Source organism: Aulonocara stuartgranti (assembly GCF_965226115.1).
Source record: "Aulonocara stuartgranti genome assembly, chromosome: 15".
Taxonomy (NCBI): domain Eukaryota; kingdom Metazoa; phylum Chordata; class Actinopteri; order Cichliformes; family Cichlidae; genus Aulonocara; species Aulonocara stuartgranti.
The window spans coordinates 774866-800072 of NC_138951.1; the positions used below are offsets into that span (position 1 = coordinate 774866).

The 25207-nt window shown below is 45.2% G+C and overlaps 2 protein-coding genes across 2 annotated transcripts in view; both read left to right on the top strand.

The window, feature by feature from the left end:
* The window catches only part of emilin1a (elastin microfibril interfacer 1a), a 30426-nt gene extending 21065 nt beyond the window's left edge, over positions 1-9361 (top strand). Inside the window, exons 4-12 of the mRNA XM_082506226.1 lie at positions 72-171; positions 398-506; positions 590-760; positions 2806-4080; positions 4591-5005; positions 5252-5368; positions 6143-6160; positions 6260-6394; positions 6493-9361. Coding sequence (XP_082362352.1) covers positions 72-171; positions 398-506; positions 590-760; positions 2806-4080; positions 4591-5005; positions 5252-5368; positions 6143-6160; positions 6260-6394; positions 6493-6812 — 2660 coding nt within the window. The 3' untranslated portion in view covers positions 6813-9361. The remainder of the gene's footprint in view (positions 1-71; positions 172-397; positions 507-589; positions 761-2805; positions 4081-4590; positions 5006-5251; positions 5369-6142; positions 6161-6259; positions 6395-6492) is intronic.
* A 1627-nt stretch (positions 9362-10988) lies between these two features.
* Positions 10989-23947, top strand: ankef1a (ankyrin repeat and EF-hand domain containing 1a). Its single transcript, XM_082506227.1, has 11 exons — positions 10989-11181; positions 11467-11673; positions 12782-12943; positions 14798-14997; positions 15085-15234; positions 15426-15549; positions 17621-18437; positions 18675-18901; positions 19165-19304; positions 22282-22437; positions 22611-23947. The coding sequence occupies exons 2-11, from the start codon at positions 11484-11486 to the stop codon at positions 22737-22739; spliced, it is 2295 nt and encodes a 764-aa protein (XP_082362353.1). The 5' UTR covers positions 10989-11181; positions 11467-11483; the 3' UTR covers positions 22740-23947.
* Positions 23948-25207: the final 1260 nt, after the last annotated feature.

Genomic DNA, 25207 nt, shown 5'->3' on the forward strand with positions numbered 1-25207 from the left:
GTCGAGACATTTAGCAAATAGATTTACAGCATTAAGCAGCACATTTCACACCTTCCTTTCTTTTTGTCCAGGAGACACAGAGAAGATCAGACAGCTGGAGAACACCATTCATGGCCTGACCAAAGACCTCAGCAACATGCAGACCACCATCAATGGCATAAACCAGAGGCTGTACGTCACTGTTGTTTTTAACACACGTGCACGCTTTATTTCATGGACTGAGTTGAGTGTTAGTGAAACGCTGTTTAGTGGAAATAAAGAAACTAAAGTGTTGTTAGGGTCACGCATGGACGGCACACTTTCAATTCCTGTTTATTGCACTGGAGATATACCTCAGCTTTGGAGTGGATGAAAACTTCTCACACGCGAGGGAATCAAAACTGTTTCTATCTCGTAGGCACGGGCTGACTGGGGCCATTGTCCCTGCAGATTCAGCTCAACCACACATGAAGGAAACCATCAACAGCATCCAGACAAAGCTGGATCATCTCTATAACAGAACACAGGTAACTGCGGCTGTCCAGAAGTCTGCTGTTTGTGCACGCAAGCATGGATGATGCTCATTTCTGTGACTGTTGTGGTCGTTTAGGCACATGATCAGACGCTGCTCACGATCAACAACCACCTGGTGAATGGAGGAGGTAATGAACTGGATGGAGCAGACCGAGGAGGAGGTGGAGGTGACCAGCTGAACATCCTAAAGGAAGAGATACTGACAGAGCTGGAGAGGAGGGTGTCTCTGTCCTGCTCTTCCTGTCAGGTAAAGTCCAATATGTCCTCATTCATTATGTCATAATTATATCAATATGGCAACAATCACCATTATTTCCCCACCACCAATAAGACATGAAGGCGTACTTGTGGTTCGTTTACTAGCAGTTCGATGTTCATGCCTTTGCCTCTGTGGGAAGCGATTTCTTCTGCCCAAAGCAGTAAAAGATAATGGCCCCATGCTGCAGCATAAACCGCTGCACAAACAAACAGTAAAAAAGGATTACTGAAGAAAAAGATGAGAAAAGTGCAGCGACAATAAGGAAACAGTTTACCAGCTGCATTACGTTTTTTTGTTGGGATTCAACATAAATCAGATAAAGTGAGTTTTCATTTGCCTCGTGTGCTGTCATGGCTCCCTGTGGGCGTCGACACATAAAGGGCCCCACACTTGCGCCCACCATAGCACAAAGCCACTCCTTTGTTTGTCCCAGGTGCTCCTGCATTGTCAGATCTTCACTCTGAGCACATATGACCTAAAATGCTGCATACAAAGCGTCGTAGCAGGGCGATTGTCTTAGTACACTGGGCAGCTTCTACAATGACACCTACACCTGTTGCGTAAACTAGAGGACGTTATATCGTCTTGCGTCTGTCGCCGTATGTACACTCTGCTCTTATTGGCACTCAGCGAATGTATTTACCTCAAAAATGAGAAAAGTTTTTGCCCATGGTCTCCATGTCACTGTTAGTCACTTCCTGTGTGGAAGCTTCGGACACTTTTGGCTAGCTGTCAGCCCAACCACCCCGTGCTGACTGATACTTGATTTATATAGCACCTGTTTCAAAACAAGGCTATAAAGCCTTTCGCACAATAGAAAAATAGGTGGAATGACGAAGGTTTGTAAATATACTTTTTTATTCAGTATGACACGAAAAGAGTAAATGAGCCCATAAACCAAGCAGGAAAGTGTTTACAGAGGCACAAAGTCATTGACCCACAGGCCTACGTCAGTCTTTTTATAGCCACAGCTGTCGCCACCTGTTGGTCTTCAGATAGAATGCAGGTTTAAGGCACTAACGCATTAGCTTAGCCTCACTTTCTACTGTCTGTGTTTTTGCCAGCTGTGATCTCAGTCAGTAGGACAGGGGTGGGCAACTCCAGGCCTCAAGTGCCGGTGTCCTGCAGGCTTTGGATCTCACCCTGGGTTAACACACCTGAATCAAATGATTAGTTCATTACCAGACCTCTGGAGAACTTCAAGAAATGCTGAGGAGTCATTTAGCCCTTTAAATCAGCTGTGATGGGTCATGGACACATCTAAAACCTCCAGGACATCGGCCCTCGAGGCCTGGAGTTGCCTACCCCTGCAGTAGGATATGATTACACATCCACCTGCAGCTTAGCTGGATGTGCAAATCTGCTGATGGTGAGTTTGTTAGCAGATGACATCATTTAAGAAAAAAGCTAGTTACAGGATCCAGTCTGGGATTGGATGACGTAAACAAACATGGTTGCTCAAGACAAAAATATTTATCTTTACTATAGCCTCAGATTGCACTGTATACATAATATATGTAAAAATTCTTTGCAATATTACACAACGAGTGATATTTACAGGGAAACAATATTGAATCAGAACGTCCTTCCTTTTAACGGAGCGCTGTAACCTTTGATAAGAAGATGAAAGAGGGGTTTGGTCGTGGAAACCCCACCTCCACCATCCCATACTTGATTTCCTGGCCTGTGTTAAGTAAACAGTGATCCATAAAACAATAAAAATAATAAAACATCAGCACAAACACTTTGTACCAGGGGCTTCGTGGGGTGACTCTCCAGGGCTACGCAGCTTTCCTGTTGGTGTGTAGATGGCTCAGTGCTTTTCTCCTATAGAGTGAAGTAATACAGATGGTATTAGTATAGAGATACAATCACTCCTGCTGAGAAGCAGAACAACAAAGCAAACCTACAGTTCAGGAAAATGTACCTTTGAAACCCTTAGAAATCACAAAAAAATCAAAGTTTCAAGGACGCTGAAAAAATATGAGCCTGACATCATGACGGTTATGTCTCGTATGTCTCGTTATCACCAGGTCGGCGTGGAGGACATGAGGCGCCAGCAGCAGCAGGACAGGGACCGGATCGCAGCCCTGGAAAAGAGGATCAGCTCCATAGACCAGCACTTGAGGCAAAGCTTGGAAATCTCTCGCAGCGAGACCGAGCGCTCACAGGCCTGCTGCAACACAGTCACCGAGCTGGGAAGGAGGCTGTCTGATGTCGAAGTCCGACTCACCTCCACTGCAAACAAGTGTGACGCTATTAAAGGGCGGCTGGATAAGGAGCTCGGGACGGGTGGAGGAAAGGGAAGAGTGACAGAGGACCGGTTGAACGGCAGGCTAAGAGAACTGGAAAAGAGGATGAATACCACAATGAGGAAGACGGAGCAGAGGTGTACTAACACCGGGAACAACATGAAAGAAACTGTGCAGAGAGACGTCACTCAGCTGCGAAACTCGGTCCTCGTTCAGCTCGATGACCACAGCTACAAGATCGGTAAAGTAGAGCTGGATGTGGCTGTTCTTGCAGACACGGTCAAGGACCACAGTCGACGTTTAAGCAAGCTGGAGAACATCACGACCTTCCTCGACAGACGGCTAACATCGACCACAGACATGTGCAGAGACACCTGCGGGCCGAACGCAAGAGACCGAACAAGTGATGAAACTGTGAAAACTTTAGAGTGGAGGGTTGTGGCCAACCAGGATGAGATCCAAAAGTTTAACACCAAGCTGAACAACCTGTCGGTGTCAGGAGACTCGCTGCTTGAGAGAGTGATTAACTTAACAACTGATGTGAAAAAGATAACAGCTGTGACCGGGAAGGATGGCGAGAACTTCAACAGGATCTTCACTGAAGTGGAAACTTTGGGCCGCGATTTTAAGGAGTGTTTGATATGCAGCACTGTAGAAAAGGACCTGCTCACATTTAAAAACTCCACCACGATCAGCCTCAACAGATGCCAGACGGCACTGACGGATCTGCGGAGAAAAGTCGACTCGGGAGAATCTGTCTGCTCTCAGGTTTGCTCCAACCTCCAGGAGGAGGTGGGACGACTCAGAGAGGACGTGGAGGAGTGCACGGTGCAGTGTAAAACCAACATAAATGATCTAAAGAAACGTCTGGAAGGTCACACTGTACATAGTGGAAAATTAGGAGGGGATCTGAAGTCTATCCAAGGAGAGCTGGCTGAGGTCATGGATACTTTTAGCTCCATTAATGACACTCTGAAGGGCCTGGGAAGGACTGTGCAGACACACGGGCACACGATAACAGATCTGACCCACATTAAGGACAATATCATCGTTGAGGTAAGAATATGTGATGCAGATAATAGCCTAGTTATGCACACATCTGTTTGACATGTGAACCTTTTAAAGCCACTAAAGGCTTTTTCTGCGTTGCATTGTGGAGTGGCTATAAAGTAAGCAATGAACCAAAACAAGGAGGCTATATCAGTGTGACTGTTGGTAGCTTGGATCAGCAGGCATAGCAGCGGAAACTGCCTGGAAAAACAGAAAGAGCAGTGTTGGGCGGGCTGCGCAGTTGTTCAGTTCAAATTACTGCAAGTCAAGAAAACACCAGCAAACAGAAAATGATGCAAAAGCACACAAAAGAAAACAGAAGTTCAATAAAAAACAAGAGAAATTCATAAAAATTTCCAAATGCATCGTGGTTACCTTTGGAACTGTTTTCATAGAATATTTATACAGTTATGAAAATAGGATATTACAGATATTTGGGTTTTCTGACAGATGATGTGCTGACCGTAGGAGAATAAATTGTCTTTTCATAGTAGAACTTTCAACACTCTTTTCAAGGTGAACAACCTGCAAACGGTCGTGGCAGACCACGTCGCTGACTCAGACACTCGATTCAGCGATCTGGGCAGAGAGATCCAAATAATCAGGAGCAACCATGTGACTGAGATCGGGGAGTGCCGGAGGTCCAGTGACGGCCTAGATCGAAGGCTCTCCAACCTCGAAAAAGTGTCTGGGCGCTTCGACTCAGTTTCTGGAAAGCTGGAGGGCATCAAGGAGGGCTTGGACCGACACGTGTCTGGGCTGTGGACCTCTGTTAATGGACTCAATGTCACAGTTACTTCTCAAGGAAATGCTATTGAAAATATCCAGAACGTCCAGCTGCCTCACATCCACTCCAACATACACAGGCTGAACTCTTCAGTGGTCGACTTGGTCAGAGACTTCCACAGATTCAAAACACGGGACTTTAAGGGTGAGTCACAGAGGGCAGATGGCGTGGGATTTGAATGCTGGTCGAGAGATAGTTGCTCCCAACTGAAGGGAGGTACGTTTGGACTGAGGGAAAAATAGATGAAAGAAAGATTCCAGGCAGTTGTCATAAAATGATTTAAATGGTGCTCTCTGCCTAAAAGCTAAGTCCCACGAGTTCTCTTTAAGGCTAGTGTTACTGGTACTGGAGTGTTTCCTGGCTGTCTCACCAAACATTGCACTCCTTCAGGTCCACCTGGTCCACCTGGGCTCCGAGGAGAGCAAGGGCCCCGGGGTCCGATGGGACCCGAAGGGAGGATAGGACCTCAGGGCAGAGATGGCGAACAGGGACCAATGGGACCCCCAGGTAAATACTGTAGGCCCAGTGTTGGAACCAGAGTAGTGATCATCTTAGGCCAAAAAGATGGAAGTTAAGCTTAATCAAGCTAGCTAAAGTTAGCTATGTTATTTAGGAATGTGCATTTGTACCGTTAGGATGTGACTCCTGGTAAAACCTTTCACCAAACAGAGGCTTCTTGAACAATCTGTTAACACCGCAGCAGCAAATCATTTTTATTTGGCTGATAATTGGCATTATTCTCAACTAGATGATCAAATTTAGGTAGTTTTCTCTGGGCTTATTTTTTATTTTTGTGTGTGTTTGTTTGTTTGTTTGTTTGTTTGTTTGTTTATATCTCTCTATGGACATACTGCAAATCGATTTCCCATTGGGGACAATAACGTTATCACCATTGAAATCTTAAATCATCACACCAACTAAAATGCAGTAGAATGTGATTTGCTCTAAATTTTCACTCAAAAAAACATAAACTATAGAACTATGAATTTCTAATGCGACCCAGCCATGGGACAAGGCACATGTGTGAGCCGTCTCCCACTGGGACACAAACTTCAGTACAGAAGAGTAAATTTAGGTCAGAGTAATGACGAATACCATAAATTGACTTCTGCTTCTTACTAGTTTGAATTTACTTTTTATATAAATAAACGTGTATTAACAGACGTATTTGGTGCATCTTTGATGTCTCTTCATTAACATGTTGCATATGTACAATATAAACATGAGGAATGGTATCGCTGGGTCTAACTCGCTGTTGTTGTCTTTCATCTTACTTTCCAGGTCTCAGAGGGGAACAGGGTATGTGGTGTTCTTATCAAACAGCAGATCAAAGTGCGACTAACTCTTTGATCTCGAATCCACGGTAACACCTGCTCTTTGTTTCTGCTCTATCATCAGGTCCTCCAGGCTCCGATGCCCACGTGCCACGCCTTTCCTTCTCTGCCGCCATGACCCGCCCGATGAGGAACACGGGAACCATAGTGTTCAATGAAGTCTTTGTCAATGAAAATAACGCCTACAATCCCAAAACAGGTGAGTTTCACTACAACGGACGTTTCAATAGTTTTAGGTTTTCTTTATTTCAACTTGGTGTCTGCAGTCAGTCATTATGACCTCGTCCTGTCCCTCAGGTTATTTCACAGCTCCTGTGCGTGGGAAGTACTTCTTCAGTGGCATCCTGACAGGCCACAAAAACATAAAGATCGAGGCAGTGCTGTCCAAGTCCAACACTGGTGTGGCCCGAGCAGACTCGGCCGGATATCAGCCTGAAGGCCTGGAGAAGCCCATGGCTGAGGCAAAGCACATCCCTGGAGCGTTAGCTGTCTTTAACATCATCCTACCCATGGAGGAAGGGGACACGGTCTGTATCGACCTTGTAACTGGGAAGCTGGCCTACTCCTCCGAACCTCTGACCATCTTCAGTGGGATGCTGCTCTACGAAACCATCTGATTGGATGTGTAAAAATCCTGAGCGTGAGAGCTTCTGATTTGTCCAAGAGACAGTGCCACTGAGAAATGCAGATTATTGGACTGGATCTATTCAGCAAGACAAAAGCTTATGTTTGACCTTCAGTGCCAGGAAGGATTTCAGAAGTCCTTTGTAACCACAGTCGTTTGTTCTGTGTTTCACAGCTTTAAGGAAAACTATTTTAGGCAAGAGCCATTGGTGTGTTTTTGTATCCTGAAGAAGCCACTGCACGGTTATCTAATAATGTCACATGTTTTCACTAATATTTTCATATATATCTACAACCAATCCCTCCCCCAAAATTAAATTAAAAAAAATTGGCACATCGTGTAAAATGGAAATAAAAACAGAACACAATGATTTGTGTCACAAATGTCATAAATCCACCTTTTTATTCACAATCGAATACACAAAACATGTTTGTGACTCTTATCACTATATCCCTCATCTTTAAAAAGCTGGGAGTTAAGGAGACCAGATGCTGGACTTTTGGGAGAGGGTTGTTGTCCCGTTGGTGTCTGTTAGAGGATCCAAGCTGCTCAACAGTCCTGGCTCTTCTCTGTTGCACTGTAATAGATGCATTATGCAGCTTAGCATTGTCTAAGGCCTTCCCTGAAAAGATGTCTGGGTGGGAACTCGTTCTGATCTCCCACCTGTATGTATTTCATAGGTACTGATGCGCCTCCACACCATCAGAGAGGCAGGACTCGAGAGCTGCTGACAAGCCGAATGGTGCCTCTTCCCTTTTCTTTAGAGGACACGGCGTCCGTGTTTTCCAAAAAGAATTTCAAATTTCAGTTCTTCCAACCACAGTTTTCCACTTTGCCTCAGTCTATTTTAAATGAGCTTTGGCCCAGAGAAGTTTCTGGATCATGTTCGTGTATAGAGCTTTATCCTGCCTTTGTGGATGTCACGGCGGACTGTAGTCACAGACAATGGACCTTACAATTAGATGCAAAATGTTCCTCCAGCTGTTTCTTTTTAGTAACGTTAACTTTTCCAAACTTTTTTGAGATTTGCTGATGCAAACCAAGTCAAGAGCTAATGTTTTTTTCTCAAAATAATTTCAGCTTAAACTTGTAAAAATATGGATCCATAACATTTCAAAATCATTGCATTCTGTTGTTATTTTCATTTTACATGCCATTCCAACATTTTTGGAACTGGTTCAGGTAGTTTTTTTTCTACTTTTAGCTCCGTATTATGTCACTGAGAATGGATATCCCTTATATGGGCACCTTAGTTGTGTAGCCAATAGGAAGAAAGTTGGCTCAAAGTGGGGCGGGGGAGCTGAAATTGCTTCTTTCAGACAGAGGATGAACTACGGGGCTACGCCAAGGACCAGTGTAAGATAAAAAAAGGGTTATTTTTAACCAGGGATCCTTCAAAGCTACAAAGCTAAGCAGAGTTCAAGAATGAAAACATGGAGCTGGAAGGGAGCACCACCGGTGCCATTTAAAGAAAGGTTATCTTATAAAAAGATGATTAATGTGAGGGCTTTTTGTCCCTTATCCACCCACAGCATACCAAACGATCAGAGGTTATTACACACACTTCCTGAATTATTCCTTGGAGTTTCATTCTTACCACAAGTAAATTCCCAGAAATACAACGCAGAGTGCCAATTGTATTGGAAAAAATGCAGAGTGATGAAGTCCAAACCACTATCACTATTCTTTAGGAGGAAATGCGCAAATGAAGTCACTGATAGTTTGGTGGAGAAACCACAGGATTTTATAAATCATACAAAACAATAAGAGCATTGTAGGACATTAGCTGTGCCCAGAAACACAAGAGGACGTGGAGGACTGCCAAGGGCAAGAACAGTTCTTCTAAAGGACGTTTGTGAGAGTTCAGATGGTGAAAGTTATGTCGCTGTTACTATCAGTCGATCTTACGCTGGAGTTTTTATGCAAAGCAAACAATAACAAATACAGAAGCTACACTTATCCTTATATCAAGTATACAAAGCCTATTTCTTTGATTGAACACACACATCCTGCCTTTGGTTGTCTGTTTTTCAACTGTGTATTTTGAAAGGTGTTGTACATATTTTTAAATGGCTTGCACACTTGTTTGCAGATTCATAATGCATTTTGTACATTATGGCTTAAGAGTGTATTTTCTCTTTTTTCGTATCATACACGTTTTCCTTTGCAAGGAGGACATGTTTGTCATCAACTCTAGTGTGGAAATATAAGTGTATGTGTCGAAGCATTGTGTAACCTTAACAGACTGTACATATTTTTATGATCTTTAAGAACTGCCACTTCACCTTGCATGGTACTGTATACGTTTTGTATGTTTTGCCACGTGTGCTACAAATACAGATACCCAGTGTTATACGGCTCATGTTATACGGCTCATGTTATACGGCTCACGTCAACAGCATCGCTCTCATCTGGATTTGGTTTCTTTTATTAAATGAGCTGGTATGCATCAGGTTTTACACACTGCCCCGCCTGCTTTGGACTTCACTTATTTGATCTGGCACTTCTTTGGCCTTCACAAATACACACAGCTGGGCTGACTTTTGTTTCTGGCTCCTACTTCAAACCTCTATCATCTCCTCCCTCGACTTCAACAGGCTAATTTTAGCTTAAGACAAGACAAGGAGTCTGTTAAACTGTTTTTCTTTCATATGCTGCACTGCAGTGACCCCTAGTGTTCAGGATATTTACTCCAGCAGCTGTTAGGAAAAGCTTAACAGTCAAGATGCTCATTACTTATCAAAGAAAAGATATGTGCTCTTATTTGTGTTATGTTATAGCCTCATTCCAAAATGAAATTCTACACAAGTGAAAAACATTTTTGCTGGAAGTATATAAAATATATAATTACATATTACATGCCCATAATTACTCACAGACTTTGCTCGACATCGTGTTGAAGCACCTTTAGCAGCAATCACAGCCTAAAGTCTTTGAATATGATGCTACAAGCTAGCACTCTTGTTTTTGAGCAGTTTCTCTCATCCTTCTTTGGAGAACCACTCAAGCCCCACCAGGCTGCGTAGTCATTTTTGGCTCTCTGTTCAATCAGGTCCAAGTCTGGCCTCTGGCTGGACATTCACAGAGTGAAGCCACTCCTTTGTTATCTGGGATGTGCACTTGGGGTCATTGTCCTGTTTGAAGATAAACCTTCGCCCAAGTATAAGGTCCAGAGAGCTCTGGAGCAGCTTATCATCAAGGACTCTCTGCACATTGCTGTATTCATTTTTGATTCCTTTCCCCTTGATCCTGACTAGTCTTCCTGCTGCTGAAAAACATCCCCACAGCATGATGCTGCCACCACCGTGCTTCACTGTGAGGATGGTGGTGGCCGGTTTCCTCCAGACATGATGGAGGACATGAGTCAGGCCAAAGAGGTCAATTTTCGTTTCATCAGATCAGAGAACTTCAGACGTGCAATCATTCGCCTCTTACTGAGGAGTGGCTTTCATCTAGCCACACAGGCCTGATTGGTGGAGAAACTTCTGGTGGTGCAGAAATGGTTGTCCTTCTGGAAGGTTCTCCTCTCTCCACGGAGCAACGCTGGAGTTCTGTCAGGTTCTCTAAAACCTCTGACTAAGGCCCTTCTACCCTGATTGCTCAGATTGGCTTGATAGCCAGCTCTAGTCCTGCTGGTTCCAAACGTCTTCTATTTACAGATGTTGGAGGACACTGAGCTCAGTCAGACCTTCAAAACTGCAGACCTTTTTCCGTAACCTTCCCCAGATCAGTGCCTCCATACAATCTTGTCTCGGAGGTTTGGGATTGTCCAATTCCTTGGACTTCATGGCTTGGTTAGTGCTCTGACATGCACTGTCAACTTTGTGACCTGATTTATACAGGTGTGTGCTTTTCCAACAGAAAACATCTGACAGATGATCAGTGGAGACAGGATGAACATGATGCCAACCTTGAGTGTCATGGCAAAGGCTGTGAATACTCATGTACATGATCTGTTATTTTTAGTCAGTTTGCAAGAATTTCAAGCAAACGATTTTAACTTTGTCATTAACTTTTGACAATTTTGAAAAAATAAAATAATCCATTTGGGGAAATGGAAGCAAAGTGGTGACGCTTTCATTTACGACAATTTCAGTATTGCCGAGCTTATCGAGAGACCCTGAAAGCAGCATCAGACGCTGCCGAGGGCACGAGGTCCTGCCCGGGATTTTCGCGCGTTCCGTTGCCATGGAGCCGACTTTGTTTCCTTCTAACGGCCCGCACAGAAAAGTGAAAAGCCTGGGAGGAAAAGCAGGTACAGACGGGACCCTCTCGCTGACCAAGCCTGGGTTTGTGGACCACAGCAGCAAGTGTCTGTCAAACAAGGGGAGCCCGTGTAACCCGTGCGTGTCTGCGTGCAGGTGCGTGATGAGCTTGAGGGTTTATGCGTCTGTACTGACAGATTTTTAACAATACTCGTGACTTTATTTTTCATGTACTGTGGTGATGTTTGTCTTAAAGAGACCAGAAAAAGCACTGGGCCACTTTGTATGAAAGTCGCCATTCACATGGGTAACATGAACAACTAGCTTATTTAAACTGCAGTTTTTCAGAGGAAAAGAAAGCACCTAAAAATTGTAATTCAATTAAAACATGTTAGAACCAAATATTTGCGTGCATGTTAGAAAGCTCCTATTTCATACCAGCATTCAGTGAGTCCACAATGAGCAGCAGAGTGGCAGAGGGCCGCCTGCAGACCCTGCAGATCTACCGCCTGCTTCAGCTGGTCCATGAAGGGGATACGGCACAGATAGAGAAGATGGTGCAGCTCGGGGCGGAAGACCTCATCAGTCTCACAGAGCCGAAGGACGGCGTGGGGGTGCTCCACGTGGCAGTTTCAGCCAACAACCTAGGTAATGTATGCCTGTGGGTTGGCTGTGGCTGACTCATTCCTTTGCAACAATCAGACACATTTGGTTGGACGAGTGCTATGTTTGTTCAGCTCAAATACTGTGGGTATTTACAGTACAGGTTATTTCATTGGAGATAATGTATCGGAATTTCAGGAGCGGGACCACGCCTCCAAACACGCTCCTTCCGGTTGTCATCTGTATAGGTTCCGCCAGTTCTGCAAACTGTTCATTGTCGTTTACGTGCCCCACCGTCCCTCCCTCCTTGTTCTCAATTCTTTAACTTCTTCATTTCTATTTAGTCCACGGGGATCTGCCAGGCCCGGGAGCCGTCCCCTTCGAGGCCTTCCCCAAACTGCAGCTCAATTCATGTCAAAGCATCACTTTTACCTACTAAAACGCTGTCAAACCTAAAATGAGGACGTGGGCCCAGCGAGTGAATTTAGTCTTTGTGTCTTTGTTTGCATGCCGCATTACTTGCCAAAGAAAATATGTCCACAGAGATTTGTGGCAGCATGTAGAGTTCTCGAAAACGGCAGCGCAATGGAAAATGGATGTTATTAAGTTTGCTAAACATCTTAATCACTGCCTGCAGTAACACTGCAGTAAAAAAGATTTGCAATTTTCAGCCATTTGATATGGCAGAGGAAAACAAAGTGTGGTTTGAGCGGCACCCTCAACAGATATCAATCTGATATCATATCTCACAGTACAATAATATTGAATGGGTTGCATTGTTGTATTTTGTCATGTTTCTCAGGTCTTTGTCTGAATTTCTACGAACATTATTGCTAAGGATTGTCTTATTGCATTGGAGTCACACTGGGTTAAATATGTACACTTGGGTTTTAAGGGGTATTTATTATTTTCTTCTTTTTTTGGGTTGTATGGAAGCCCCAAACGCAATTTCATTGTTCTTGACAATGACAATAAATAAATAAATACAAATACAAATACAAATACTGGGGAAAGAGGACATGGGGTATAAACATGTATTTCCAGTTACTTTTAAACATAATCTGCATCAAGCCCAGTTGGTCTGAGAATTTACCACAAGCCCAAATATGATCTGTCTCCGGATTGTTTCTGCTTTCTCTTTTTCTCCTCGCAGAGCTCGTCACCTTCCTCCTCTCCAAGGGAGCAGATCCTAACGTGCAGGACAAAAGGGGCCGCGCTCCGATTATGTTAGCTGCTGAGCTGGGCAACCATCCCATTGTGTCTCTTTTGGCCCACAGCGAAGCCAACCTGAGGCTCCTGGATGTAGAGGGCAAAAGTGAGTTCAAAACTAAAGGCATTACTATTTATAATCTCTGTGTAGGTTTAGCAACCCTGCACTGACAGAACAGTTACGGGATTTCAAACACACTAAAGCTTCGTGGCATGAGTTTCTATGGCCGATGGTACAGGTGTAGGCGGCCCACTTTTGTTCATGTAGTGTGTATATGGTGGTAAACAGCAGGGTTTTCTTCAGATGTCTAGTTCAGAATTGCAGCTGTCACACAATTCAAATAAGTTTTCACAATAAGAACCCAGAGGCATTTCAAGGGCTCAGCCCAATGGCGATGCTCACTTTTAGAGGGACATTGATGCCTATCTTTGTCTCCCTTAGCTTTAACCACACAGTGGGTGATTTTCAACGACTTGGCAACTCGAGAGAAATTCAGTCACATCTGGCGACGTAAAGTGACTATGGGTGAAAAAACTATGGCAATGAGAAAGAAGTCTGAGTCTTTCTCAACTTCAGCTGGCACTGAGAGCACAGGATGCTGGTGGCTGACAGCTAACAGGGAAGTAAATACATTAGAAGTTACTTAGGTGATGGGAGTCTGTCCGTTAACAGCCGACTGTTACCTACAAAGTAAGGTTTGGGAAGCTAATCGCTTCCTGTGCGGATGCAGGTTTATCCCACGATCGTTTTAAACAAAGAGACTCTAAAGCTGCAGCTTTTTGCTTTCTGATTAAATAAAGTTTTGAAACAAAAATATTTTGTAGCATTTAACAGCTGCAGAATGATCAAGGCTGATATTATCACAGGAACACGTGAGAGTTGAATTTCAGAGCTTTTTTGTTTGCGATATGTCATATTTGTTTAAAAGTTCCTGCACAAATGAAGCTCATTCATTGTGTGCCAAGTGTATCAGATGGTTTGCTTTAAATGTATGTATTCTCATTTGAGTCTCAGTTTCCCAAATGGGGGCGTTTCCATCTCAAGTTAGGTCAGCTGGATCGCTTGCGGCGTCTTTCCGCTCATGAACATGCAGAGTTTGTCTCTTTAGATATTGATGAGGAGGTGGTATCCCAGACAACTCCAATCAGAGCGCACAAAGGTCTTCTGAAGGAGCTCGTTGAAGTAATCGTGATAATGACCCCATTACAGTGTGTCTGTGGTAGCGATTACTCTAACTGGCTCTCCTTTGAGAGGTAGATCAAGGCTGAGTGATTGAATGCTTCCTGACGTGTGCATAATTTACATACTGTATGATGTATGTACACATGTGTGAAGAGCCATATGAGGTTTTGTTTGTGTGTCATGCCACATGGACACGTCTAATTACAGATCAAGTCCTAATGATCGTCTCCTGTGAAACACGCTGAGCAACTTGATACGACCCAGCTCTCCCTGGGGTTTTGTTCAGCCTGGCCTCAGTGCTCACAGCAGGCTGAGCTTCAGTAGTCACACACACCTGTTTGTGTTATCCGTCGTGTCAGGAATATGGAGTAATGTGGGAATAATCAGAGTGGGGAAAGTAAAACACAGCATCCTGCCCTCCCTCCTTTTACAGCAGTTTGATCCACCAGCAGTTAGCAGCTGTGCTCGGTGCTGGAAGCGTGGAAGCTCTCTGTCAGAGCAAAGTTTCCCGAAAGTTTCCTCGCTTTTAATTTTGCAGTAGAAATGAAGATGGCTTGATTTGACTTGGCAGAGTTAGCTCGCTGATAGCTGCGAAGGACTGCAAACACTGGATTAGACGGAGGGTCCACATTAATATTTGAAACAGCATTTAGGTCTTAAGTGCTTAGCTATCAAAGTAGTCTGATTACACTGATGTACAGCTTTATTGTTGACGCTTACTTGCTTCTTCTGTCTCATGAGCTTTTCCTAAACTTTTGCACCCACGCTGTGACTCAGATGTGCTGTTCTACTGCATCTACCCCACCAAACGCCACTGCCGCTGCCTGCAGGTGTTGCTTAAGTGCGGAGCCGATGCCAACAGCGTGTCAGTGCAGGGGATGCATGTCTTTCAGCTGATGTGTGAAAAGGCCCAGGAGTGCACCCCCCTGTGCCTCATTATGCTGAATGCCGGGGCAGACCCCAATGCGGCACACCAGGTAAACAACAGGGACTGTGAGACCTGCGTTTTGAAGACAGTCTGTTGGAGCTGAAGCCTTTCCTCTCCTCTCTTCCCCTCTGCTCAGAAAACTGGAGTCACAGCGTTGATGGAGGCAGGCAAAGCAGGGTCCCTGCCGCTTGTTAGAGCTATAATCAGGATGGGCGGAGACCCCAACGCCTCTGACAGGAAGCGGCTCACAGCCGTCCACTATGCTGCCATGGGGGGCTTTTTTGAGGTGTAGTAGCTGCTCATATATAATAGCTGACAACTTTTGAAATGGCAATAACATGCAAAGTTAAGCTGTATCTATTAGGTCTTATTCTACTTTGTCCTGGAAGCTGAATTAAAATGACAGCGACCCACTGTTAGTGTAAGCAGCACCTCGGATTTAGGCTCGTCTAACGTGTTGCTCTGGGCTGTGTTCAGGTGCTTCAGGTGCTGTCTGCATACTCAGCAGACATGAGTGCGATGAGCCTTAAGGACTGCACAGCCTTACACTACGCTGCTGCCTCGGGCAATGCAAACTGCTGCAAGTTCCTGGCACAGAGAGGTACTGTACTCTTTAAAGTCTTCTTCTGTGATGAGGCCTGTCACTCCTGCTGATGCCTTAATAGGAGCCCGACTGTGCAGACATTTAAAGCTCATATCAACATTACGTTCAGTAATTTCAGTCTGATGTCACTTGTAGGCTAACGCTGAAACGCAGGAGGAGAGCACAGCAGCTATTACTCAAAATGTACATGAGGAGAAAGCTGGTCACAGAGCATTGCAATCGGCTCCGAGTCTTAAATGTGTGTGTTGGTGTTTGACAAACAGGGAAACAAACTGAATACTTAAGTAAAAAGGGCTCATCGTAATACTTACTGTTGAACGAGGTAAATGTGTCTCAGCCTCGCAGCCTTATATAAAAACCACCATGACGTGTGCTCTGCTCGAGCGTCTCGGTCATTCCTCAGACCTCTGATGCCTGGAATCTGCTGGACTCGCTGTTCTAGCCACTGGGACCACTTTGGACTTGACCTTTCACATCTCCAGCTGTTCTTTCCGCCCATCGGACTTCTTCCCAATATTACAGTAAGCTAGGATTGTCGCGTCTGCAGCCTTGTGCTCTTTATCGGCCACAGCTCTGTGTGGTTGGTCGTCAGCAGCTGTCTGTCTGCGCCGCCATGACTCTGTGGAGTCCTTTAGGCCGAGCTCTTCTAACCTCTGGTAGGATTTATTGATGTCAGCCACCTCCTCTGTCTAGCCCATGCAGGGGCTTTGTCCTCCTGTTTCTCCTCCTCCTGTTAGCTCCTCAGCTACCTAAGGCACTGTTGTAGCAGCTCATCTTGTGGGTGGGGGTGGGGGCCATGTATTCATGGTTGCTTCTGGCTTGTCGCTCTGATCCCCTCCCTCTCTCTCGTAGAGCCCAAAGGTGCTGGACTGCGTTCCCAGGGTCCCACCTAAGCATCTATGACACTTATGTGGCCGTGATGATGGCCGTACGTCTGTACTGGCTCACATCTTATTGCTGTCTTCTCAGCACCTGCCTCACCTTCTGTAGGCGTCGCCTCTGTGAGTGCGTGTTCATGAGGCTGTCACATTATTGTTGATCACGGTGTTTTTGAGGTATTGCTACGTAAGTATTGTATACCCAAACTGTGTAATGATTCATATGCATGGCCTGTGAGAGGAATGCTGACGGTTACACTGAATATTTTCAAGTTTAAAAGGGGAACAGGACTCTATTTGGAATATGGGAGTTTCAGTTCGTTCCAAAAACTGCTCTACGGTACCTTTTTACGGTACGATGATTTCAATATGTTACCCTCCGTTTGTAGTAGTGTTCGTATACATGGAAACGTAAAGGAGCACGCTCCACGTTACTGCCAAAATGTTGAAATGTCATTTCATTTACACGCGTGTGGACGCTGGAAGAGTCGAGCACATTTCTGATTCTGTTCTGGTTTCTTTGATACACGAGCACGTCTCGTTTGATCACACACGGGGGTTTCCCAGCTGCTATAAATATGGATCAAACTGTCGTTTTATGATCAAACGCACAGTCGTTTCAGAGATTAACATAATAACACAGTCCCCCTGCTTTTTTCATGTTCACACGTGGAAGTATTGTCCATAATTACCAGCTTGTGCACGCCTGCTGCTCACCACACCTGTCATTGTGTGTTGGTTTTAGCGCGTTGTCAGCTTCCTGTGTGATCAGAGGTCTTTTTGGACTGTTTGCTGCCCAGCTGGGGACAAATCTGTCCCATCACTCATGTTTCTTAAGCTGATTTGGAGACATTTCTGTCCTTCAACGCGCATATTAAACCCTCTCTTGTATTGGAAACATCCCACGTTCATGCATTTGTGACTTCTAGGCTGGACTTGTGTAATTCGCTGTTATCAGGATGTCAGACAGTACATTTGTCCCATGTTGACGTCTCCTCACTGCTTGGACTGGGTTCTGGGTAAACTCCAGAACTGAATTTCGAATTCTTCTCCTCAGTATTTTTATAACAGATTGGAGGATCAGTGTTCTCCCCTCTGTGTCTGCATATCTCTGGTATGATACTATAGCTGCAACCACAGTCCTGAGGACATTCTGCCGTGTGTTTATATAACCTCTGCTCTGTGGTCAGGTTGTAACCCTAAACTGAAGAACCGGGAAGGTTTGCTGCCGCATCAGATTGCCAAAGATTGCGGTCACAACGCAGTAGCCAAGGAGCTCCGGAAGGCGGAGAGGAAGCAGGGAAAAGGCAGCGATCCCAGCGGCACCGGGCAGATGTCAGAGCTCTGGGCACTGACTCTCCACGACTGGTCTCAAGAGTATGAAGCCGAACTGTGGAAAGCCTTTGGCGACAAATCAGACACAGTTACTGCAGAGAGGTTTATTTCTGTATTAGAGGAGCTACAAGCTCCAGTTGAACCAGACCGGATCCAAGCAGTCATCTCAGCCCATGGAGGAGACGTCAACATCAGTGACTTCATCAGAGGAGTCAAGTACATCAAGAAACCGTTCCGCCTCTCCTTGTATATGCCTAAGAAGAAAAAGGGGGGAAAGGGAAAAAAAGGGGGCAAGAAGAAGAAGAAGGGTCCGTTTGTTCTCCCCATGCCCGTTTGCACCCTCCCACCGGAGCTGAAGCCCCGACGAGCAGACGGAGGCCCACCCAGCTTCATGATCAGCTCCTATTTTAACTGCTCGGACGTCCTCCGATTCGACCCGGCTCACCCGCCAGTGCATCCGGTGATGAACGACTCAGGATGGTACATACACAAGCCACCGCCGGTCTACGTCAACGTGAACTCCTGCGTGAGAACCAATGATCTGGAGTCTCTGGACCAGGCCTTCAGTGAAGGGGTGCCGGTGGACGTTCAGGATGAGTTTTACAAGACGCCGCTGATGGTCGCGTGCTCCACTGGCAGCTATGAGACGGCTCAGTACCTCCTCAGCAAGGGGTGAGAAAGTTCATGTTCTGATTTCAGTGCCGTTTGTTTTTTCTGTGGCTTTACAATAAAAGCCAAATTAATATTTTCAATATTTTTTACCCGTTTCTTTAGCTTTGTATCACAAAGCACGCACACAGAAGCAAACTGACTTTTTCTGGTGTTTGAGAGATGACTGCTGATCCGAGCCAAAGAATGGGCCTAAATACTAATACATGCCTTAAACCCTGACATCACTGTCTGTGACAGGGCTGATGTGAACTGGTGTGACCAGTTCTTCTGGACCCCCCTCCACCATGCGGCGTACGCCGGGCAGCGGGAACTCATTGAACTTCTGGTGAATGCTGGAGCTAACGTCGATGCCCCGGCCCTGGGCGGAGCCACGCCCCTCATGAGGGCCATTGAGACGTCTCGAGTGTCCTGTGTGGATTTCCTCATCGAGGCGGGTGCCAGTGTGCTTGCAGAGAACAAGAGAGGTGTGACGTAGTTCAAAGCCTTTGTACCTTTTTCTTATAATGCCACAATGGAAACACGTGATTTTGTATAATTACTCTTTAACTCTAACTCTCCATCAGCATTTACTCTACAGGTCTCCTTTGTGGCGATGTATAACGTACCAGCATTCATATCCTGTCTTTATAGGCCCATTGACTACAACCCTACATCGTAGCACTTTCACATCTATGGCCACTTTAGAATCACCATGTCTCGTTTAACTGCCGATTTTACTTCTGTACAGAGCAAAGCTGCCTTGATGTTGCCAGAGATTTTGCAAACCCTGTGATAATCGACTTGGTCAAACAAAAGATGGATTCTCTGCCTAAACCAAAGGACAAAGCAAAAGGAAAGGAGGCCGAAGCTAAAAAGCCTAAAGCCAAGGTACACAAATAATCTACGACTTAAAGGAGACCTTTGAAACACATTAAAATCGTTTGCCTTCAGACTTTCCCTGTTATCTTTGTTTCTCTAAACTGTATCTAATGTTCACTCTGTACTATAGGAATATAGCAAGTCTTGGTTCTGATATAGTGCTTTTCTCCTCTGTTTGAGCGTTCACAGCATTTTCACCACACAAGTGCGTTTTCCTGGGCCTCAGTGCTCTTTCACACTCCCACGCTGATGTATGCAGCAGGGGCAGCTCTGGGATCAGCGTCTGGGCCACAGAGACAGCCCGCTCTGTCTCCTGATCCCCATCATGACCTCTAAATCATGTAAAAGGACACACGCTGGTGTTGCTCTCTTCTCCCTCGTAGCAGCAGGGAAACCCGAGCCTGCAAAGGGAGCCGATTACTTAAAGCTGGGCACTCGTACGCAAATGACACCACATGTGTTTGGTTACAGCTACACCGAGCTGGTGTTTAGCTTTGTATTCCCTGTAACCAGGTCACAGTCGGTTCAGATGTATTGATGTTGTCATTAAGACCCTGAAAGCAGCAGGTGTTTGTGACGCGTTCATAAATAATCAGGAGTATTTATAATTCAATGAAAATATCTGTCACACAGCGAGCCGACGAATCACGGAGCGTTTTTCTCTGAGCTCGGTCGGAGGCGGTATGAGCTGCTTTCACTGTTTTCTACAATAAAGGGCAATAATCCTCATCAGGCCCACTGGAATTCACAAACTCTCTGTAAATCATGCACCTTCAGCACTGTGAGTGATTCAGAAGAAGCCCTGTGGTCGTCCTACCCTCTAACCACAGCCGTGGGAACATGTGGGGGCTTCTGTGGGAAGTACACCACTCTCAGTACCCGACTGCATGTTGCTCTTGTTTGTCTTTAAAAATTAGTTACATGTGAACAAAAAAATTTATGTTTGTCAATGAAAGAATAATTACACTAAGAAATATAGGACACACACACACACACACACACACACACACACAGAGCAGCTAGGGGATGGGAAAGGCAGTTTGATGCCAGCAGAGCCAATGATTACCTGATAACAAGCTCACACAAACAGCACAGAGCTCTGCAGCGTCTGTGGTGAACGCCAGAACATCCTGATGAGAACATCAACACCCGTGTGATCGGTGATTAAGTTAATAATGGGCCTTTGTGCAGAACGATTGGTGTAGCAGCAAATTCTTCCCATGACCACGCCTCACATGTAGACGGGGTTTTACAAAAACAGCGTTTTGGCAGCCGTCAATATCCAGCTTAGCCACAGTCCTGGCCAATCAGATGATAGCCTTTTTTGACATGCAGTTGGCAAAGCTCAAGTTTCACATCCTGCAGCCTGCAGACAGTTTTCCTGCGTATGCTTTGACAATGCCAGTGATAAACATTCATTATTGCGATGACACACTGACACAGCGGTGGCGGCAGATAGGCTGAACACCTGACGATGATGGCCGACAAAAAGAAACACTCGAATCGATGCAAATTGCTTAAAGCAGGCCTAGATGATCTCCAGCTGCAGCTTCACAGGACCTTCAGTTCAGTCTAACTTGGTACCATCCAGAGGCAGGATCACATCAGCAGCAGGTAGCAGTGATGCAAACATCTGGCAGGAAGTCATATCTCGTAAAGTTCACAGTTCTGTGGATAATTATTTGCCCCTTTCCTGATTTCTTATTTGTCACAATAACATGTTTTCAGATCATCAAACAAATGTTAATATTAGACGACGATAACCTGAGTAAATATTCATTCAACTAAATGATCCTACGTGGAGCTGTGTGGAAAAGTCATTGCCTCCTAAAGCTACTAAGTGTCAACCGTGACAACAACTGCAGTCAGTGATAACGAGCAGTGGATCCTTCACTGTGGATCCTTCACTGTGGATCCTTCACTGTGGAGCAACAGTCGTCTTTGTTTTAATTCAGCCACAGTGGAGGGTTCTTGAACATGAATTACCAACATGCTGGTGTGTGTCAGATCGTTGTCCTGCTGCAGAAGCCAAGCGCACTTAAGCTGCAGCGCACAAACTGATGGCCAGATATGCTTCTTCAGGATTTTCTGGTGGAGCTGAATTCAGCAGGTTTGACAGTCGTTTGATGTTCTTTTCATGGAAAGCCGTGCTAGTTTTATGCCGGCATAACAGGACTCAGACGAGAGCTTTACCTCGTCGGTCCACCGAGTATTATCCCAACAGCTTCATCACAGTGTTTTTTGGTAGATATGAGCCTTTCTGTTCTCTTTGGTCAGCAGTGGTTTTCTCCTCGAACTCTCATTTTTGCCCCGTCTCCTTCTTACTGTTGAATCATGAACTCTGACCTTAACACACACAAGTGAGGCCTGCGGTTCTTTGTTGCTCGGGGTTCTTTTGTGACCTCCTGGATGAGTCGTTGATGTGTTTTTGGAGTCATTCTGGTACGCCGCCCACTCCTGGGAAGGTTCTCCATTTGTGTACAGTGGTTCTCATCGTGGTTCGCTGGAGTCCCAAAGCCTTACAAGTGGCTTTGTAACCTTCTCAAGACGGATGTCAGGGACTTTGTTTCTCATCTGAAACATCCGAGCCATGTAAGTGTGACATATATGCAAAACTAAGAAATCAGGAACAGGGCAAATACTTTTTGTAGCACATTTATATACACAATAAGTTTTGTTACTGATGCTCCTCAGATTCCTTCACCAGGTTTTCTCAGTCCAAAGTAAACATTAGCTGTCCGGTGCTTTAACAGAGTACTTCTGTTTCCTCGGTGCAACAGCTAAATCTTTGGATTACTCTTTATCCTGCCTCTGCACCGTTACTGAAAACCATTGAGCTTTAATCCTCAAACATAACGTTTATTGTTAGCGACCTAATCTTGTGCATTTGGACATCTCTAGCTGCCTTTAACCAGCCTGAATCTGACACTTTGTATTGAACACAGCGAGGCTGCAGAAGCTTTGAAAGTCTTGGTATTCACTACAGGTTGCTGCTGCAAAAGTCGCTGTGCAAGCAGAGACGTCGTCTGCAGCAGCAGAGAAGACTCCACCCCAGAAGGATTCAAATAGCGTCGTCCTGCAGAACACCAGCATCACGACTGGGAAAACCAAACTCGTGGACATCACCTTTGTGCCAAAGACGGTGAGCCTCTCCACCGTTTACAAGAAGACGGCTTAATGTGTCTTCTGCTGCCGGCTAGTTGCAGCAGTCACAACGTGCACAAACCAACCCTGCATTAAGCCCGTTAGTGCACACATGTTCCTGAAGAAGTGACTGTGTAATTCCACTTCTCACTCTGACTGTTTTTGTCTCAGGTTTGGGGGAAGCCGCCCACCACCAGCCAGCTGATGTCAAAGACAAAGGTGGACTTTGACAACCTCGTGATGCCTTTCAGCCGCGACCTCCAGGGCACGATGCTGGAGCTAACAAACAGCGCAGAGTAACAGGCAGCGAGGTTAGACAGAGGCTGACATCTTGGACTGAAACTGGCCACTTATCATAATTGTGGATGTTTCATCTTTTCCACATGGCTTCTTTCTTCTGCCTTGTTGGACATCGTGCTTTGAATAACGTTTCCTTCCATCGCATCAGGTTCCTGCTGCTTTCATTACGGCTCTGTGCCCGTGACAGACGTGGTCACAGGTTTGATGTTTCCAGGTTGTGCGTCTCTAATCATCGATGTTATAACTCAGGATTACCTTAAGAATATTTTTTTCTTTTTTAAGGAGGCACAAGCATCCACTTGGACTCAACGATGAACCGATTGGACATAATCGATTCACTTTTATTGTTTCCTTTTGGGAAAATTTGTCATTTATCACAGCCAGGTGATTAAACGCAGACAGCACTGCACAGCAACATGTGGCAAAGAACAAAGGGCTTGTGGCCCTGATAAACTACATTGCAACTCAGGAAGCACTGCAGCAACATGGTGTATGGATAACATTATATCCACAGGGTCAAAGGTCATAATGTTGTTTGGCAGCATGACTCAGAAGGATGAACTGTGAGCCGATCTGCTGTAGTGTTGTTGAACACGTTTTACAAACTGCAGCTGTTTTTCGGTGATACGCATCATCTTTCACTGCTTTTTCTGCTGTCATGGCAACAACTTTGCATTTCATGAGAATGAACTTTATGGGCCAAATGTGTGATCGCTTATTTTAAAAAACTGTTTGTTTATTTCATGAAACAACGTTTATTTAGCTTTTTCTTATTTCTGCTCATATTTCTGCTGCTATAATGGCTCAATGTGGTCATCTCTGACACGCAGAGTAACCGGAACGATAGGTTGTCAAACCTGAGGTCTGGGGGCCAGAATCAGCCTGGCAAAATCCCCTACTCGGCCCACTGGATGTTTTAGGACTTTTAACTGTATTTTCATTAAACCTACAGCTGTCCTACTAATAAAGACTCCCCCCACAGCTATTCATAACACAATAATGAAGATAAACAATTAAAAAACAGAAAAGTTCCTGTTTTCTCACTATCGACTACAAAAAACATCTTCTTTTTATACAATGTATCCACAGAAAAATGAATAAAAGGAGACATTTTCTGTATAAAATATTCCACTCGATGGCAATGAGCCCCTGGAACCTTTTCTCTAATTTATTTCTTGCAGTTTCAGAGTTGTGCTGGAAGATTTCTTTCATTTATTACAGCAGCATTTTTGATCATGTAGAAAAGCTAAGGAGTATTGTTGCAGTTGCACTTTATTTTTCTTATTCTGAGACATCTCGGGGGTTGGATGTGCAACTAAATGAGGTTACAGTTACAGATAATGGGGTATTGATGTTTTTACATGAATTTGTCTTTGCTGGTTTAAGAGGGGGACAATATGTGGTTTCAGACAGTGGATGAACTGAGAGGGTGCAGCAAAGATAAAGAAGAACTTATTTTGAGTTGTGAATCATGCAAAGCTACTCTAGTGGTCTGCAAGAATAGAAAGATACAGAGCTGGAAATTAGCACAGTTCGTGAGTGAAATAAAAGTGTGCAGATGCTGCAGATGGTTCAGATCCTGCCAGCTCTGCAGTAACTGTGCCTGCAGTGAGAGAAAACAGATCAAACCACACGCTTAAGACGTCACACAAAGAAAGAAGTCATCATCGCAGCCTGTCAGGGCTCTCACGTCGCCTTCGTGTCGGGGTGATTTGGTCCTTCAGCCCTGTGCAGTTCCATCTTTGTACCAGCACATGGCGCTGTTTGCCAGGTTTTCCAAAGCAGCGGTCTGGTTGTTTATTAGAACAGAAAACTTGGAGCAAGCTCTTGTGTTTCGAGCACAGAAAGGCATCAAAATGGTAGCCGTTCATCTTTGCCCAGATTACCTTAACGATACTGTGTCTGAGCCCTGTTTGGATAAGGCTTGTGTTTTGGATGTTTGCATGAATGCAGCTACAGGAAACAGACATTTCTTCTGCTTTAAATGTCGCATTGAGGCACACTCCCATCATCATCGCCACCTTCACCTGATAAAATTAGATTGCAGCGTCCTCGAGGTCCATGGGGACGGAGTTATATAATCAAATATATCAGCAGAGAGGGGGGGTTCGGGTTTGTTTAAATATACATAAGCACAACGCCATCGATGACAGTGGAGAGAAAGAGGGGGATGGATGGAAGCAGTGAGACAGGCAGAAAAAGGCGCGCATGTATGTAACGATGCTCAGAGAGACGAATGGAGACGGTGAGCAGGGGAATGGAGAACATATCACTGAAAGCCCAGCAGTGCCATTCATAAAGAGACCCGAGACATGAGGGAAGGTGAGGAGTGACGGCGAGGAAAGGGAAGGCAGAGGCACACGGGGGGGGGAGCAGCGGAGGGTGATTCAGAGGATGGGGAGGGAGCACGACGGAGGAATGGGAGTGGGCGGGAGGAGAGGATGAGGGCTTTTCTAGCACAATCAGTG